Genomic DNA, 19,414 nt, shown 5'->3' on the forward strand with positions numbered 1-19,414 from the left:
CTTACTCACAGACATACCATGTATGTTATCTTAAAATCATTGCCATTGCGCTGGTAGGCCTAAGAAAGGTAGCTGTATCAGCCAAGCAAGATAGCAAACTAATTGCAACTGTAGTTCGTTAGCATAAGAACAAAACAAAAAAAACAAAAAAAACAAAAACAAAACCTCCTTCTCCATGATAACAGAATTCTTCTAGGTCTCCCTCTTATCAATATTGACAATCGATATGATCTCTTTACTGTCGTTGTCCATCATTGTGTATGTACAGTTCTGTGCTGAAAAAATATATATATTTGTTAAAATAACACAGAAAGCCAGATTACACACAAGGAAACCGTCACTTCAAAGCGATCGCGAAACTGAGCTAGGCTGCTGCTAGCTTGCAACAACGTTATAACAATACATGGAATATCATATGCTAGACTTCCCTCGCAGTGCTTATATTGGCAGTTGTGTCAACGTAGCTTTTATACAAACGTGACTCGGACATTATCCACAGTTGAGTTGAAGCCTAGGCCACGTGTTAGCACAATCTCTGTGTTATTCCGACAGCCAGGGTTGGTGTGACCATAACTAACCTATAAAACGGACCGGGAAAAGAACCATCGGCTGATGCAAGACATCCTACAGAACCGTATTGAAATGGTTACATTACAGAACCGTAATGTAACGGTTATCGTGGCTTTGCTTAGTAAAAAACCATACCAGCCGACACTTTACATATTCATCGCAATATACCATGGAGGGATAGCACAATTCCTTACCTGTCTATAAGAAATATAGCCATCTCAGCGTCCGATTTTAAGTTTCTCCGGTCACGTAACTCTCTCCATCGCTCATAAGCCACGCCGATGTTTACTCTGGTTTTATTTCGAGCTCTCTCCGCCTCCCTTTTAGTAGCTGTCCTTTCAACAAGTGTCTTTCCTCTTTTTTTCTCTGTCTTAGTGGTGTTAGTTGATGGTATCCGGGGAATGGGAAATTTATGGGCCGTTGATGAAGACACGGCTATTCATTTGTTGTCCGCCGTAGTAGTACAAAACTGTCAGACCGCTAGGCTCGTGAACGCTCACGCAGGGACGCACCAACGTCGTTGCCAAGGTGACCGGACAGTCCCACAGCCAATAAGAACGGAGAATCGGAGCCTCGCTCGGATTGGTCAAAGTGTACATGAGCGGTGGCAATTTTTGGGTGCGGCCCACAGAGGCAGGGGAGAGCAATGTTATGAGCAGATATTCTCAGAGCACTTCACCTACATATAGCTGACTGGCTATTAGGACAGTTTTGCCAAATATTACAGTAAAGAAATTACCCACCCTAGCTTTAACTGTTCAAAAAAAACGGTTCAAAGCTGCCTTTCGCATCCGTGCACATGCTATATAAAATATCATAAAGGCCTTTCAGTTGTTACTTAGCCTGAGGGCCTGTCTTGCAACTTACATTGACCGTGGGCTATTCGGGGGAAAAAAGAAAGACATGAGAAAATACACCCAAGAATGCTTTATTTTTTATTTTATTTTTTTTCTAACTGGAGCGTTCCTGTTTATGTTTGGTGGGGGATCCTTGATTTCTGCGTCATCCTATTGGTTGGAGTCTCTGCAGTGAGCCTCCTCTCATGTCGCGCACTGCTTTTTTACAGTGGATGGGGAGGACGTCACGCAGGCCCGTCTCTCTCTGGCCGTGGCGGTGCCACCCTACAGAATCCACCTCGCTGCTCGTTTCTGCTCGGATATTAAAGGCAGGGGATTCTGTCACCGTGCCGTGGTGCTGAAGGGGGAGGAGCCAGTGGTCGATTCAACACACTGCACACACACAGAGACACAACGCGCCAGGGAAGAGGTAAGGCACTGTTTACGTAACAAGATGGGTTTTTACAATAGTGCGTTCCTTAAAAAAATACGTTCACGCTTTGTGAGCGGTCTTGCGCTCATGCACTGCGCTGTACGCGTTGTTTGTAGCTGATGGCCGACAATGTTTTCTGGAAATTGACAACAATGTCCATAGCCTGTTAACCTTGCCACTCCCCTGCAATAGCCCACTGATGCCCTGAACAGACCCCATACCCCCTTTGAATAATTTAAGTGGATGTTTCCCTTCATAAGTCCGAGAGCGTTGCGGAAACCGTCGTTTATTTTAGATACCGCATTAAGTTGTATGTAGGCAAACGTGAAGGCTGTAAAATTTATTTTGTTTATAAAGAGGGTTTTAATCTACTCAATGTACCTTAATCGTTGGAAAACCTATATGCGCGTTATTTATTATATCAGGGAATAAGCCTATATTTTATTGCACGATGGAGCCAAAGTGATGAGAATTGCATAAGGATGCTGCAGGACTCATAGCCCACACGAGGTGTGTGTGGCTTCTCTGAGTTTGAGGTCGCTTTTCACGGTTCCTGAAAGCCGCATTGCTGATGTGGGCTGCTGTCCAGTGAAGAGATATTTAATATGGTGTATCGCCATGCCTCCCCATCCACCTCCTCCTCCTCCTCCTCCTCCTCTCCCCCTCTCCCCGAGACGGAAGAACTCATCGTGAAAACTGACCTTTGGTCATCGGATTGCATAGCAACAGCTTGCTGTTGTGTCTCGTCCTTTTATATATACATCCACGAGAAAATGAAGCACATGCCTGAAACCTTCGTTTATTTATTTATAACCGTATTCATGCATTATATCATGTAGTTCTGATCACAGATTTTGTAAACATTTCGCCTTTATTTATTTTGAGTTATATTCTATGAAGCAGGTAGAGTTTTCTTCTTTTCTTGTTCTTGTGTTTTGCTGTGTTGCTATTTGTGAATGAGTTATTGTAGAAACGTATTGTTGAGTGTGAATTAAAGGGTTCTGGTGGCTGGGAAAGAAAGAGAGGGAAGAGGCAAGAACAAACTAGAAAAATGTGGTTAAAAAAAGTGTTACAAAACAAATATAGTTTATCCACAGAGTCTTGTATTGACGTTGGCTGTGCTGTTGCCACATCTTCAGGCTGAGGTTAGTGGGTCATTGGTTTATATTCAGTGTCCATCTTGCTCTTGTCCTAGTCCAGTCCTATCTCTCTTTATGGCCCCTTGCTGCTCCTGTACATTAGCTTTCCTGTCATCCCAGAAAGATATTTAATTTATTTTCAACATTTTCTAAGGTGTCGGTGGTAATTATTTTTTTAAAACAAAAACTGTTTTTATATAGTCCTGGATAACTCAAAATAGCAGTTTGGGTTTAAGAACTATTGTAAATGTACTAAATTAGTAGTAAATATGTATTTATGTAGAATGACCCAGCTAGGCCTACAACAGGCAGCCTGATGACACAAATAGAAGAAGTTTGCTTTAAACCCTCATCTGACAAATGGTGGCTGGTAAATATCCAAAAAAATATCCCCTGGCTTCCAGAAAGGGTTTGTCCCATGGGCCCTAATTCCACATTAACTGGCTTTTACCTCCTATTTGCTAGCATGGTTACCTAATACTCCGTAGACCTCTACCCTTGGCCCCGTTCTGCGACAAACAAAACACCAGCCTTATATCTGCCATTCTCCTCGTGCAGTGTTTCACGGGCACTTACTGTAACCACAAGGTCGATTTTACTTTTATTCCAGAAAATGTACCTTATCTGTGTCAATTTCAAAGTAAAACGAGTAGCTGTCCTTTGCTTTTTGTTTGTATTTTTTTCCAATGACATACAGTTGTTATTAGGACAAAGTTTGAGGGTGGATTTTGTGTTTGCCCTTTAAACCTCAGTAATCCTGCAAGCCGTGTTGGTTATGATTTTGGAATTGTAACACCGGTTACGTCATTTTCAGATTTGTCAGATTTATTTCATAGTCAAACGTGTGAAAATGATGTTTGTCAACGTGTGAAGGCCTAGTTCTGCTCTACGGTTCACAAAATAACCATGTTTTCGGATTCACAACATAAATACTTTGCTCCATGTCCACAGTATATAATTGCACGTGTATGTGTGTTGCCTGGGCAGTCCCTTGATGTGAACGTGTGGGAGGTTTTCTTTCTATAAATACACACCACATTATTTTATGCCTTCCTCTCTTGGTCGGTGTCTTAAGGATCCTGTGCTGGAACTTTTTTCCAAAACGCAGACGTTTGTGGTGTGGAACAAGCTTCTTCCGGGAAATCTGAATGTTCTGCAGAAATGATCCGTTCAGTGAAACCAAGAACAACACGAACGTAATTATGACATTCCTTGTCGCTTCAACGTTGTGTGTAGGCTGCGTGCAGTTATATTTGGGAGACATATCCAAAAATGGCTGAAGTCTGTATCCCCTTTGCACATCAGCACTCCCCATCATTTTTATTTGACATGGGGTTGGTTCAATTTGTCACATGCTCTCTTATTCCTCCTGTGATGGTTCTGTGATGGTGTGCTTTATAATCAATGAGACAATGAAGAAGAATCCTTTGAATTGTAGTTCGCACTTGGTAATGTCTTTGTCACAGTATTAATCGCTTGGGTGTCTTTCTGAATGGAAGATGTCATTAGTCAAGCATGTTGCTCGTGGAACCAGAAGGGGCTCACTGTCTTGCTGTCTACTTGCACCATGCGTCTTTTTCTGTGCCTCCTAAGCTAAGCCTCAAACACCTTATAGCCTTTGTTTGGCTCATTGCTCGTCTCTCTGTATCGACCGCCTGACCTTTTAGTCTATTGGTGAAGGTGCTGGACTCCTGAGCTGAAGGGTTCTGGCTCTGACCCGGTTTGCACCTGACCTGTAGGCTGCTTCAACACGTTTGACTGTCTGCAAAGTTGCCAACGTCAAAATCGTTTGTTGTGCTCCACCGCCGAAGTAGAAAGCAGCGTTTGGTGATGTTGTTGACATCTGTTGCTCCAGTCAGGGCTGCACCTGAAGTAGTGCATCACACAGCATTGTAGTTTGAAGGGCAGTGGGCTAAGTCGTCATATCTCTTAAAGCAAATATCCCTTGTTTACGACAATTGTTGAAGGTCATCATTTGTTTCTGTATCTAGTTTGATTATGAATGAAAGGTTACAGGTTTCAAACCCTTATACACTTGTAACTACACTTTAGGCTTAAAAAACTGAAAATCTACTGCATGAACAAATTACTTTAAACATAACACAGATGAATGTGAGGCTATGAGAATAAATTGTAAGATCAGGTGTCATTATCGGGTCCCTTTCTAACACATTTAAATAACTTATTCCTACGTTTTTTAACTGAGCCCCGTAAACGGCACTGTATTTGTTACATCTAGAGGGGTGTCAGGATATAAGGTTATTCATTACCAAGCCTAAAGATAGTGGTTTTAATGTCCATGTCCACCCTTACCTGTAGGCAAGATAGCTAACCCCCTGCCCTCTCCCGAATGACGTGGATCTCAATTTGCTGCAATTCTCTTTAGTTTGCATCAAGCTGTATAATAGATCCATGGCAGAATGTTAAGAGTGCAGGGGTCCTTTCATGTTTCATTGGCCACTTTCAACATTCAAGATGAATGTTTTCCAAATGTTCTACGTTTCTTTGACTAGTATCCTACAGTGAAACATTCCTATATGGTATTTCATTTAGCCTATTGTGTATAACGCAATAATGTCTCTTGCAGTTTGGCAAGTGAAACCCCAATCTGTAACGAGCTGTAACATATATATTATTTTTTTTCAGTTGCGGGCAAAGACACTGCTAACCCGTCAGAGACCAGTGAGGAAGAGGTGCCATCTCTCGGCCTAGCACTTTGGACGACTTGAGAGACGTTTGGTGAAGGCGGGGGAGGAAGAGCAAGAGACAAAAAGAGAGAGGGAGAAGAAGGAGAAGAAGAAGAAGAAGAAGAAGAAGAAGAAGAAGGAGGACAAACACCTAAACGAGACTCCAATCGCTCTCCGGAGATGTTCTCCTCCTCGCGGTCGTCTCTCTCTCTCTTTCTCTCTCGCTCGCCCTCCCTTGTACGGCACAGCCGACGTCCGTCCTCCAACGCTGAGCTGTGCCAAGGTTGAGTTGACACGGCCACACACACAAACACACAACCAAACAGTAACACGCATACACACAAACACAAACTTGGAGAAGAATATGTGGCAGAAGACACAGAGATAAACACACACAATCAAACACACTTGACAACACAGGCGGCATCAGACACACACACACACACACACACACACATGGTGGCCTTGTGTTCATGGTCTCAGAACCGCCTCACCACAGCATCCCGGGCCCCCGCTCCAGACCATGAGGAGACCCAAGCAGCAGACGGGGCACCTTAGCTTCCTTAACTTCTTCAGCCGGAAGCCCAAGCCAGAGCCCGGGCCAGAAAAGCCTGCGGAAGTCTGGCCAAAGGACGAGGTGGTCATCACCCTCACACCCAGCGACCATCCACAGCTGGTAGGCCTGGCTTTTATCATTGTGTAGTAGTGTTGTTGGTTGGTGAAGGGATATAGACTAAAGCAATGGTTCACACACACTTTCTTTTGGCTTTGACCTCGCTATAAGTTCTTGCGACACCAACTTCGTGCAATGTTGAGCTTTTGCTCCCGTTTTGAACCGGGAATATGAAACTGAATATGCTTGTAATATCGATGTCTGAGTGAAGAAGGTAGTAGTTGTAGTTTTCTCGTGGATATTAATCATTAGACAGGTGGTTTTGCACGCAAGGGACCTTTATTGTTCAAAACCTTTGAATACAAAAATGTACCTTCAGATATCTTTGGTTTATAAGCCAGAAATCTCTTGCGAACCCACTTGCATTTCAGGCAATCCCAGGATTGGCAAACAATGAAGTAGAATGAGTACAGAGGGAAAGACAGAACTTACTATTACTTTCTAGGGGGAGGAGGATCAAATATGCGAGGAATCTCAAAAGAAATGTGGGCTGCGTGAACTACATAAGGAAGTTCATTTTTTCCCCTTTCTGGCAACCAGGTGTATTTTGGTATTTTCTTCCTTTGGCAGATATTACTGTGTTTTAAAGTATTTCAGGATACCAGAGTGTATACCAGGATAACTTTTAAGTTTTCGAAAAAATGAAAAACAAGTGGTCCTCTTGCGTGATGGTTCTGTAACGTCTGGGGCAATTTGTAGATGATTAACCGGTACATTGTTAGCGTGCAGGCCTCCAGCTCTAGCTCCCATCCATTAGAGTGTTGGTCCTAATTACAGAGCAATTTATACCAATTCTGTTGCCAAGAAACAGAGTAGCAACTAACTACATGTCCCCCTTTGCACTCAGCTTAGCTAGCTGTTATTGGACGACTTGTCTGTTTTCCTTATTTTACTCACTCCCTCTGTACAATTAAAGCAAAAGTTTTGTGGAGTCAATACCAAATATACTATATGCTTGGCTATAGTTTTGGCTAAAGCTAAGTAAGCATTGCATGAGGTGTTTTCTTATGATTTGTAGATGTTAAAATTACGCTTTTGTTTTGAAGGAGGAGAACCTCTCAACAAGCACCGCCGTTGAACTCTGCGTTCCGGTGACGGATGGAGCAGACGTGAGAGTCGATACAAAAGCCGACGATGGGAGCGGCGAGGAAGCGTTCCCCGCGGGGGAGTGCTGCTCAGACGGCGGCGCCGGGGTGGACGTCGACGGCGGCGGCGGCGGCTCGGCCGACGTCCTGTCCCTGTCCTCCTCCGGCCAGGAGCAGCTTCTGGACGAGCACCTGGAGGAGTGCCCGCTGTGCCTGCTCAGCCAGCCGCGCCGCCACTTCCCCCGCCTCTCGTCCTGCTCGCACCGGGCCTGCTCCGACTGCCTGCGGCAGTACCTGCGCATCGAGATCTCAGAGAGCCGCGTGGGCATCGCCTGCCCGCAGTGCGCCGAGCCGCTGGCGCCGTCGGACGTGCGCGCCGTCCTCGACGACCGGGCGCTGCTGGAGCGCTTTGAGGAGTACCAGCTGAGGCGCTTCCTGGCCAACGACCCCGACACCCGCTGGTGCCCGGCGCCCGACTGCAGGTGAGCCCCTCGCAGAACCGTAGGCCGGATCCATCCGGTTCTGAAGGATCAGGAGAGCTTTAACAATGCTTATGATGTTTGTTATTGCGTCATGCTATCCGATGTCGGAGCAGTTGTGTCCGATCGTTAGCTTCCTAAGGATTGCATTTGACAATGAAAGGTCTGCGAGGTTTTTTAGCTACGCCCTCGTGACAAGGATAGTGCTATTTGGCATCTGGTCAAGAGCTTGAAAGCAGCATGGGTTCTTCACTTGAGATGAGATATTAAAGGTTCTGGGTTTCCTTCCCTCCACACTGTCCGCAGCCTATAACTAGTTAATATTCACTCACCCTACCTGTGAGTTGCCTGTAAAAGCGCCTCATCAATTATTCATAGTTAATTTACGATCCCTACCCTATAATTTCAATCATCTTGAAGCAGGACCATTAATCTTGGCTTTCACGTAAGAAGCACACACATGGACGATATATATGCATTTAAATAAATTAAGAAATCCACAAATATCTATGAGAACTTGAGACACAAATACAGCACTATATGCAAGGCTGTGGAGGGAAAAACTTTGATAATATGGAAGCTTTGTTCTGAGCTTATACTGATGTGCTGATAATAAGAGGCCGTAATAAGAGATAGTGTGCGATCATCAGCATGACTGGAAACTCCAATATCTGTGGGTGTGTTTGAATGTGTGCATGTGTGTATGTATGTGTGTGTGTGTGTGTGTGTGTGTGTATGTGTGTGTGTGTGTTTGTGTATGTGTGTGTGTGTGGGTGTGCGTGCGTTTGTGTGTGTTTTGGACGCATGTACGGTTTAACATTATTGACTATGTGTCATGTTTGCGATGCTGTGTGTGTGTGTGTGTCCGTGCATCTGTGTTTGAGGGTGTGTGTTTGTGTGTCTGTGCATCTTTGTGTTATTGTGTATGTGTGTGTGTGCGAGACAGTTTGGAGTCGGGAACAGTAGACTGGCTGTCTCCCCTGCTCCTCAGTACTCATGATGATGTCATGCATTTTGTAGTCCAAGCCTATATGCTAATCCATCTGAAGCAACAGCTGACTATATATACAAAGACCTCCAACGTGTCACTCATCGTGTGTACCTAAAAAACTATCACAGCGCAGTACTTATTTTTGTTTATTTGAGTGCTTCTAAATTATTAAAATCTGAATTAGAATGCATGCCATCAGGTCTTAGTTTGGGTCTTGACTTGAGACGCACACATACACACACACACACACACGCACAGCGTTTGAAGTGTCTGTGTGTTGCGTAAGCTACTAAATCAGAGCCCCAATATGTCTCTAACACACATTCCTCGAGGTCTTAGTGACAGAAGCTTAGCCACGGATTACGTTGGCTCTCCGAATAATCTAGAATGTGTTGTTTTTCTTGGTGTTACGGTAAATACTTTGTTAGTTTGTTTGTGTGTATTAATTATTTATCAATGTGAATGCAGTCGATTCTTTGAGCGACATTTAGAAAAAAAAACAAAAAACATATCAGTTCTGGTTACTCTCTGATCAACGTGAGCACAGTGCACTGGAGGGGTTTCCCTTCAGTCTGAAGTCACGGAAGTCCTGACCCATGTGACACCAGAACCAGCCCAAACATACGCCAGCGATTCTGACCTCCCACCGCTGCTCCCTCCGCGCCCGTCCGCAGCTACGCGGTGATCGCCTACGGATGCGCCGAGTGTCCCAAGCTGAGCTGCGGGCGCGAGGGATGCGACACAGAGTTCTGCTACCACTGCCGCCAGCTGTGGCACCCCGACCAGACGTGTGACCAGGCCAGGCGCCAGCGCGCCCGCCACACGTCGGGCGGCCATGACGGCTCCACGCTCTACGTGTTCAACGAGGACCCCAGCGGAGGTAGCCCTTCACACTGAATTGTTGTCAAAATGTCAAAGCGGGCCGTGCAAGTTCAAGGAGGAGAAGGCAGTGGACAAACAAGGCAGGAAATATCCAACCTAAAGAGGTTCACGCCGACACAACGTGTTACATGTCAAGGCAGATTTAGATCATATCAGACGGTTTCAAGTGGTGTGGGATAGAAATTGGAAGTTATTTGAATCTATGAATTATAAGGGCAGACATGATGAACTAGGGTAGAAGCGGAGGACGTGGTCTACAGTAACTCACTATAGTTACTAAAACGGTTACTAAGAGGTTGCCAAGCAACACAGGCATACTTTGAAATTGTTGGCGCTTTAATGCTAACAATTAATTGAACAATTGATTATTATGTGGTAACAGGTGTGTGTTTATATGAGAGTATTTTAAAATGGCTTTGAGACAATCAAAATCAAGGACCGGAACTATATGTTTTATAAAAAATCTAGGCATACATATGCCTATATTTAGGTTCACACCCTGTCCGCTATTGTGATAAAAATCATTGCAAGTTGGAATATATTATTATTAGTTAGTTACGCATTCATAATCTATTCTTTAATCAGTTTCACAGGCCTTTATAGTCGGGAAAGTAAAGACACACAGGAAAGAGACATTTTCTTATTCTTTTTTTACAATGTACCTATTATTATCTTAAATTATCAGTCTACTAGCTTGTGCTGTTGCAGACACCTAGGGCTCAACCATGTCATTGCCATCAGCGACCGATGCTACTCCTTTTTCAATCAATGTGCCGGAGAATAAAGCTGAAAGATGACCCTGTTCCTACATTCATGGTGGAACCCTCTCTAGTCCTCCCATTCACAAAGTGGCTCCTTTATTATTCACATACAGACTATAAGGAATTATATTGTAGGAAGGAAGTTTGTACAATTCAAAGCTGCCTTTCATTTTCATTCACATACAGTATGCCCCACTGTCTAACTAAGGCAAGGCAAATGTATTTATAAAGCCTCCTTGAAACATAAACGCCATTCAGAATCACTAAAAGACAAAAGAGGAAAATAAAAATTAAAATAATAGTGTAATATAATAGTCAACACATGTTTACATGCAAAGAATAAAAACACCGGTAAAGACATAGCATGTTAACCAAAAGCTAAGTGTTGAACCATAATGTAAAAGCACATGTCTCCCTCCCCCTCCCTCCTCCCCCGTCGGTTGCCATAGATGCGGAGGAGATCAAGGCGTGCCCGCGCTGCGGCGCTTACATCATGAAGACCAACGATGGCAGCTGCAACCGCATGAACTGCACCGTGTGCGCCTGCCAGTTCTGCTGGCTGTGCATGCAGGAGATCACCGACGTGCACTACCTCAGGTACCAGTTCAGGAGATCAGCGACGTGCACTCCCTCAGGTATGAGTCACGTGCACTATCTCAGGTATCAGTTCAGGAGATCACCGACGTGCGCTACCTCAGGTATCAGTGCTGCTGGCGGTTTAATGTAGTAGGTCACCGACCTGCACTACCTAAGATATCCATGGCTCTGGCCGTGCTTGTGTCAGCAGGACTCAGATGGATGTCTTCGTGTGCTCCATTAAGGAGAAGTTGCAGTTGTCGTTGTTCCCAGAGCCTGTTAACGTAAACAGATAAACGGCACAACTCCCAATCACTCATAAATCAATTAAAAGACAAAGATAGTTCAGAAAAGGCAAGGTAAAGTTATTAATATAGTGCCCATCAAACATACTGAGTGGTTTAAATGGGCAATAAATCATTTCAATTTTATTAATATATATTTTGTAAAAGACAGATTTCCTCATTGACGACAAGCTAATCTAGCCATCTTATTTAGTCTTACCCATGGACATTTTCTGCAACCTGGGCTCCTTGAAAGGCAGATATTCAATGTTTTTCTCAGAACCAAGAAACCCAGATAGCATGCAATACATACAGAATGCAGGTGTTTACATTAAATTAATCAAATTAAACATCAAATTCCCAAACGGATGAAGGTTGGCACTGTGTGATGGCTTAACAAAGAGCCTTTTAGCGATTCATCATGTCTATGTAATCTTTTATCAAACTGCATGGCTTCAAAGCGACCGGGTTCAGCTAGACACACATTGATTTTTCCAGTCATGGACACAAGAGCTTCTGCTGACTAATCAATTAATTTGCTCTGTCGGACCCAACATTTCCATGCTGCAGCAGCAATTGCAACTCAAGCTTTTGGAGATGATTGTCTTTATGAGCAGAAGTAGCTCATAAAAAAATAAATCTTCATTCATCTGAAAAGATGAAAGTGAATAGGTGAAAGGTTTGCTCATTTGGAATCACTTTTCACGTTTTAGCCTGCAGTTTCTTAATATTAGCTGATGAAAAGGTGAAATTGATAAATGATGAATAACATAATAGATAGCATTTAAAAGATTACATCTATTTTTCACCTTCCTACGATTTTTTGACTTACTTTGAATAAAAATGGTTCAAACATACGAATTAACAAACATTTAAAAAATCTTTACATTAACAATTTTACTTTTGGTTGTGTTTTATGCTTTTATGTTACCAAGCCATGAATGGAGACACGGCCCAACAGTTGCTAGTACATTAGAAGGAGAGCTGTGCCCTATAGATTACCACAAATGTCCTGAGGGCTCTTTTTATCTCCATGAAGCGTAGATGTAAACAGTAAATCTGCCATCTGAGAGGCAGGAAGCAGAGCAGTACAGAAGCATTATTCTGAACACTTAACTAGGGTCTCAAAGTGACATTAAGTCTAGGGAATCCATGATCAAGCAAGCAGATGGAAAAAGCTTAACAGGTCATATGTGGATGAGATCACACAGTGGAAGACAAGGACAATGGGTTAGATATTTTCTTATGTAGGCCAGCCAGATAATTTGGCCCAAGGGTGCTGTTCACGAGCTGTGATTTTCACCCTCATCTCACTTTAACTTTTCAATTCTTGATTAAAACTAATTTAATTGTGCCTGTTTTTTCGTATTTGTACACATGGAAATTTTTCTCCATCTCTCTTTCCCTCAAACTAATTCTCCATCTCTCTTTCCCTCTTTCACTCTCTCCCACTCTCTCTCTATCTCCCCCCTCCATCTCTATCTCTTCTTCTTCTTCTTCTTCTTCTTCTTCTTCTTCTTCTTCTTCTTCTTCTTCTTCTTCTTCTTCTTCTTCTTCTTCTTCTTCTTCTTCTTCTCCTCCTCCTCCTCCTCCTCCGTCTGTCTCTCTCTCAGTCCCTCAGGCTGTACCTTCTGGGGGAAGAAGCCTTGGTCCCAGACACGTAAGGTCCTCTGGCAGGTGGGCATGCTGCTGGGGGCCCCAGTGGTCATCTCCCTGATCGCAGGGATAGCCATACCAGTCATCATAGTGGGCATACCCATCTACATGGGCCGCAAGGTACAAGCTGTCTGGAGCTGTCTCACTGTCTGGTAGACAGTGGACGGTCCAGTAGACATTCACGCATGATTGACATTTGACACTTTTTAGTAAACATGCAGTGCATGCTTTGTTGTAAATTGACCATTCCAATGGGTCCCTATTGGTCTGATTTTTCATCGTTATGTTGCACTCTGTATTGTAGTTTTTCAAGAAAAGTGTGGGACATGAGGTTGGATTGATTTGTTGTGGAACAGTGTTTAAATATGTTTGTAGGTAGGTTTTGATTTACCTATTTGATATAGGTTTTGTATTTAATGTTATTAACCAAAACTTAAAAACTTGTAAACTTCATCTCAATAAGCCTTATTAGACTTAATTGTATAAATAATAAACCTGAATGATGAAATATCTATATTTTTATGTTATTTTCTCCAGGTTCATGGTCGCTGTAAAAAAAACAACATCTCAGGAAGTAAGCATTATTTGACCGTGGCAAGTGGAGTGATGATGTCAGTGTTTGTGTCGCCGGTCATAGCAGCCATCACCGTGGGTAAGAGAAATACATAGCAACAGCGTTAACCTAATGAATTATGTTGCTATAGCTATGGGTTAGCTTTTTGGTCAACTTTCAGCTGGAAGGTTCTGAACCCGAATGTCTGTGTAGAAGACAGTCTGGGGAGAAAGCCCCCCCCCCCCCCCTCGTTAATGACATAGTATGAATATATAGAATATGTATAACAAAATATGGTCATGTGTCTAGTGGCTAGCTGGAGGTGGCAGGGGCACTCAGAGTTAGCCGTTAGCCTAGCATCTAGCAGGGAGGTGGACGGGGCACTCCGAGCTAGCCATTAGCCTAGTGTCTAGCTGGGAGGATGAAGGGATGCTCCAGGCTCTGAGAAGAGATGAGTCAGGGGTTTTGTAGATGAACCAAAGAAAGTACCTCTCAGGAGTAATCACCCTGCAGCGGGCCAAGTTCAGCCACCACTGACCGCGCTCCATCTGTGCAGGATTCCGGACGCACACACACACACACACACACACACACACACACACACACACACACACACACACACACACACACACACACACACACACACACACACACACACACACACACACACACACACACACACACACACACACACATAGACAAGCACGCACACAGACTCAGACATACAAACAATCACATACACTTTCACATACACACACACACACTGTATAATCTTCTTAGCTTCACAAAATGTGAACATGATTTTATTAAACATGTCTGGTTGTTGCCGTTTTCGTCTGCAGGCCACATTTTGGGGATGTTAGTGCGTATGGTGGGTGGGTTTTATTAGTTATTACCGGTATTTAATCCAGCCCTTATTACCAATGCTTTGCGATACTAAACGATGGCTGCAGTGATTGGCCACTATTCGTAAACAGACATGGGGTGAGAGAGACCTTGCGTCTGTATGAACCCCCCACCTCTCAACCAAACACACACACACACACACACACACACACACACACACCCACACCCACACACCCACACACACAGACACACACACACACACACACACACACACACACACACACACACACACACACACACACACACACACACACACACACACACACACACACACACACACACACACCTCGTCCTGTGTCTTGTTCTTTTGTCGCCCTCAGATAGTTGCCCCAGCCTTTCGCCCCAGCTCCAGCGGCCTTAATGAGCTCTTTTTGTTTGTTTGGTCTGTATACTACACTGTGTTCCCACATTCCCAGCTCATTCACAAGCCATCCAATCCCAGGGAGGTGGGTGGTGGGAGGGGTAGTGTGAGACCTGGTCGTGTGAGTTTTGCTGATAATAAATTGGTGAAGGTTATGAGAGTGGAAAGAAGAGAAGTTCCTCTGGGATCGCTCTCTCTCGGAAGTGTGTATAGCACAGACATTGTTTTCATTCTTTAACACTTTTCCACTGATATTATATCAATGTAGAAATGTCATTCCCTACTACAACATCATAATATCAATTTCAAGGAGTTCTGATTCAATTTAGACTGATTTCCTGAATTCCCAACCCGGGATATATAAACAACATCAACAATCTAACTGGTGACAGATCAGCGAGAGACATTTTGGTTAGTATAGAATGATGCTTTGAAGTTTAAGATGTTCCTTTGGGGGGGCCTTCTGTTGTGAGTGTTGTGTGTTGGATGCATCATATGGATTAACAACGAGACACCCAGGAGCAGTATATTCCCCTGATACCACAGTTGGAACAACGATTTCGTATGAGTTACCTTAATCCATAACGTTATTTTCAACCTAATCGGCTCTAATTATATATTCTTCCACAGCGCTTTGAGTTTTTATGCGTCAAAGCTGCAACTGGTCGATAGTTCACCTGGATAGTTCAGTATGGATTCTTAACTGTTAATCCGGAAAAATAACGCAGACCCATGGAACGTTTTCGACCAATCAGAATAAAGTATTCAACCATGCCGCTGTGCCAGCCCTGTTGCTGACCGCGTGTGTTTCCTTCCAGGTATGGGGGTGCCCCTCATGCTGACGTATGTCTACGGGGTGGTCCCCATGTCCCTTTGTAGGAACGGCTGGTGCCGCCCTCAGGGTGACCCCCCCGACTCACACAAGATCCAGCTGGAGGACCTAGCTAGCTGTGAGTACAGCGCCCCACGCACCCTGTAGCCCAGCTCAGCTCCTCCAATGTCTTCCTCAAGGGGATATATTATACCATCAGGTGTGAGCGTGATTAGCCGTTACAGGCCGTTTTGAAAATGTGCCTCTTGTGACATCACAAGAGGGCCTGTCCAACTCGATGTACGACGGATAGATGAGCAACGTTCGCTACGGTCCACCGGGTAGGCTGGTAGACTGATCTATCCAGCACGCATCTAGGTGGACGCGCCCACTTGTGATGTCCAAAGAGGCGGATTTTCAAAACGGCTTGTAACGGCTAATCACACTCACACATTGCGGTATAATATGTCACCTTTGAGCGTGTTCAGCATTATGTGATTAATGCAATGTGATGTGTCGGCCTGATCTGATCTGCCTTTCAACTTCCCTTGAAGATCTTCTGTTCTCTCACGTAGTCAGTGACCACTGGACGGGTCAAAACAATCCGGGAAATCCTGGCAACACCCACTTGCAGGAAGTTAAAGTCAGTGTACAGGAAGTGGGTGTGCTCCCTAGTACGAGCACGGCACCACCCGAGGTGAATGCCTGCACAGGATTGGAGGAAGCCACGGAAAGTCCTGGATACTTGCAGAAGGCTAGCCAATCAGAATGCGAGTTGGTTGTGGTGCCCGATGGCAAGCTGAGCGACACTCAAGCCTTCTCCTTAAGGTAAGATTTGCTTCTTCAGTCTCCTCTCGGGTATAATCTGCAAGTTCAACTGTATTTACACAGCCAATAATAATCCAAAGAACAGTTTGCCTGTTTAGATAGTGCTAGTAATATTTCATGTGAACCAAACAATTATGTGTAACCCTGAACCCTAAATCATAAACCTTGAACCTTGAACCCTGAACACTTCACCTTAACCCCTACCCCCTAAACCCAACACCTTAACCCTAAACCCTAATTCTATGTGTCTTCCGTTTCTGGTGTTTGTTTGGTTGCCCCCCCCCCCCCCCCCCACAGAGATGGGACCAGTATTAAGGTGCGGGTGGAGATTGAGACCCACCCCAGGGGGGCGCGCCAGACCAGCCTGAGCAGCGTGCTGTCCGGCCACAGCCTCTCCGTGGAGTCCCTGGGACACTCCCGGCCCCAGTCGCTGTCCCAGGACTACCCGTGTGCCTCAGAACCTGCAGACAAGAAAGGAGCAGGAGGAGGCAGGGGAGGAAGTGGAGGAGGAGGAGGAGGAGGAGACGAAGGAGGAGGAGGAGTCAAGAAGTTGGAGGCAGGGGAGACCGAGGGGACTTTTTGGCCCGTCTTTGAGCTTGACGCAGTGTGAGGGCGTCACAACCCCACAGGGTTGAATACCCGACTGGGTTTTTTGCAGAGAAACAAAGGGTCTTTGTGGCTACCACTGGACCGGTGTAACCCAGCCTGGCGTGGCCTGAGAGGAGCACGTAGCATCGGCCATCCCACCCGTTGCCTTTTTTATCCTTGGCCTATGAAGGAGAGGAAAGTGTGAAGGAGGAGCTTGAGCATTTGTGTGTGTGTGTGTGTGTGTGTCTGTGTGTGTGAGTCTCCATGTGTTTATGAGCATGCGTGTGTGTTTTTGTCTGCGTGTGTGTGTGTGTGTGTGTGTGTGTGTGTGTGTGTGTGTGTGTGTGTGTGTGTGTGTGTGTGTGTGTGTGTGTGTGGGTGCGTGTGTGAGTCTGCGAGCGTGTCCATGTGAGCGTGTATTTGCATGTGTTTACGAGCGTGTGTTCGTGTGTGTGCGTGCGCGTGCGTGTGCGTGCGTGTGTGTGTGTGTGCGTGTGTGTGTGTGTAATTGGACAGAGGGGAGAACTGGGCAGTGACTTCATGGGCGTCTGCCGAACCTCTGCAGGAAGAACGTGGAACATGACATTAAAAAGATATCCCTGAAAGCATGTAAGCAGACTAGTGCAGTGGGTATACGCCTGTTGTCGATTTATCTCCTAATGTGCGCTCTTTTAAAAAGGTACTACCTTACCCGGCATCCCATAATACTAATCAATTTAATCCCTGCTCCTCGCGCTATGTCATCCTCATCCTTGTTGCCATCCCAACCCTACTGAATTGATTAAAAACAGGCCAAATGGGAAGTGAGTCGACCGAAAGCATGACGGGAATGTTCATTCAACTCATCACGACAACACGTTTCAAATCACATGAGGACATATAAACCGATGTATTGTTTGGTTTGATCTGAATGCATCCCATAATAAGACCTATGAGAATCCACTGGTACGCACCCAAGGTCAGTGAAAGGTCAAACAGTTAGAAAGGGTGAACTGCCAGTTCTCACAGTATTGTTGGGAGATAATAATGAGTGCATATCCTAGCATTCCTTTAGCATATTTATATATACATATATATCAAACATTCAGCCATGCCATACACTCACAGACAGTTATGGCTCCATAAGCATTATTTACAGAGAGTTCTGTATCATTGTCTGATGGTGACTGTTGGTAGGAGGGGACGTGATGGCTTTTGTGTTCATGAAACATCACGATGGGGTCTCTGATCCAGGTCCAACGTCTTCCACACACGGGGAGAAGGCCAGGGTTTTGACTATGAATCTATGTCCAGTGTTCCCGGAAAGAGACCCACAGCAGTGTCCATTTTGTTTTCTTTCTTTTTTTAATTCTGGGAGACAGGATTTGCTTTTTCCTTTTTCCTGTGGGTCAAAAAGCGCAAAACCCATTGCAGTATATTACTGAAGTTAGATGCAGCAAGAGCTGCAAACTTTTGTTCAAACAAAACAGCTGCATGATTTACTTGCTGTGTATCCAGGTTAACCCATATATGCAGCACACGTACACAAAGACACACAGACACACGCACAAACAGAAACATAAAGCAGAAACAAGTAGTAGGGTAACCCTGCTAGCAGTACCTAAAAGTGCAAAAATCTAAAGAAAAAACCTCTTAAATACTCACGGAGCACCGAACTAGTACTTCTAATACTACTACTACAACAGCAGCATGCCATTCCAGGCTATTCTGTATAACCCCCTGCTAGTGGAATCATGGGAAAACACATGATTTGTTAAGCTTCCTGTGTGTGAAATGATCTCAACAGACAGAGATGTGCTGAAATAAAGATTTCACCATGAAGGATGATTGCCATGTGTTATGTGTCACGTGAATGACAGAATTCTCCTGTTGCATTTTTCTTTTCTGTGTGTCAATGTGTGTATGGATTCATGATGGAAGAGATTTCATGAGATTCCATTAAGGCGCCGCGCAAGTAGTGACTTATTTAAACAGCAGGGGGCGCAAGTATACAGGTAATTTTTCCTGTTCTATTAATTTTCCAATGTCCTGACAATGTATTAACAAAGAATTCTGCCAATCCTTAATAATAATTATTAAATAGCGTTATCTTCAACAATGATCATTTCCTACAGTATACAGAGCAAACAATCACATTAAAAACAAATTTGTCTGGCTTATCTAATTTAACATTATTACTTCAATACAAATGATAAAATGGGGCCCTTTTTCTTAAAATGAGCCTCATCTTCTTGAACTGTATTTAGCAGTTCATTAGTTTAGTAGTTAATTGCCAAAGTTACGTTAAATGACAAAATATTCGACCCTTGAGCCAC

The 19,414-nt window shown here is 44.3% G+C and overlaps 1 protein-coding gene across 1 annotated transcript; it reads left to right on the plus strand.

The window, feature by feature from the left end:
- The first annotated feature begins 1,665 nt into the window (after positions 1-1,665).
- si:ch211-278j3.3 (E3 ubiquitin-protein ligase RNF19B) lies at positions 1,666-18,926 on the plus strand. Its single transcript, XM_060041113.1, has 10 exons — positions 1,666-1,836; positions 5,625-6,341; positions 7,385-7,905; positions 9,568-9,773; positions 10,986-11,133; positions 13,010-13,172; positions 13,590-13,704; positions 15,691-15,822; positions 16,238-16,511; positions 16,809-18,926. Exons 2-10 carry the CDS (start codon positions 6,189-6,191, stop codon positions 17,119-17,121), a joined length of 2,025 nt encoding a protein of 674 aa, XP_059897096.1. The 5' UTR covers positions 1,666-1,836; positions 5,625-6,188; the 3' UTR covers positions 17,122-18,926.
- Positions 18,927-19,414: the final 488 nt, after the last annotated feature.

The sequence above is a fragment of the Gadus macrocephalus genome, chromosome 21, assembly GCF_031168955.1.
Source record: "Gadus macrocephalus chromosome 21, ASM3116895v1".
Taxonomy (NCBI): domain Eukaryota; kingdom Metazoa; phylum Chordata; class Actinopteri; order Gadiformes; family Gadidae; genus Gadus; species Gadus macrocephalus.

Bases quoted from the DNA above. Each gene is read 5' to 3' on its own strand.
- si:ch211-278j3.3 (XM_060041113.1), top strand. From the start codon at position 6,189: ATGAGGAGACCCAAGCAGCAGACGGGGCACCTTAGCTTCCTTAACTTC. The intron at 11,134-13,009 runs GTACCAGTTCAG...TCTCTCTCTCAG, and splicing joins ACCGACGTGCACTACCTCAG to TCCCTCAGGCTGTACCTTCT. The intron at 13,705-15,690 runs GTAAGAGAAATA...GTTTCCTTCCAG, and splicing joins CATAGCAGCCATCACCGTGG to GTATGGGGGTGCCCCTCATG.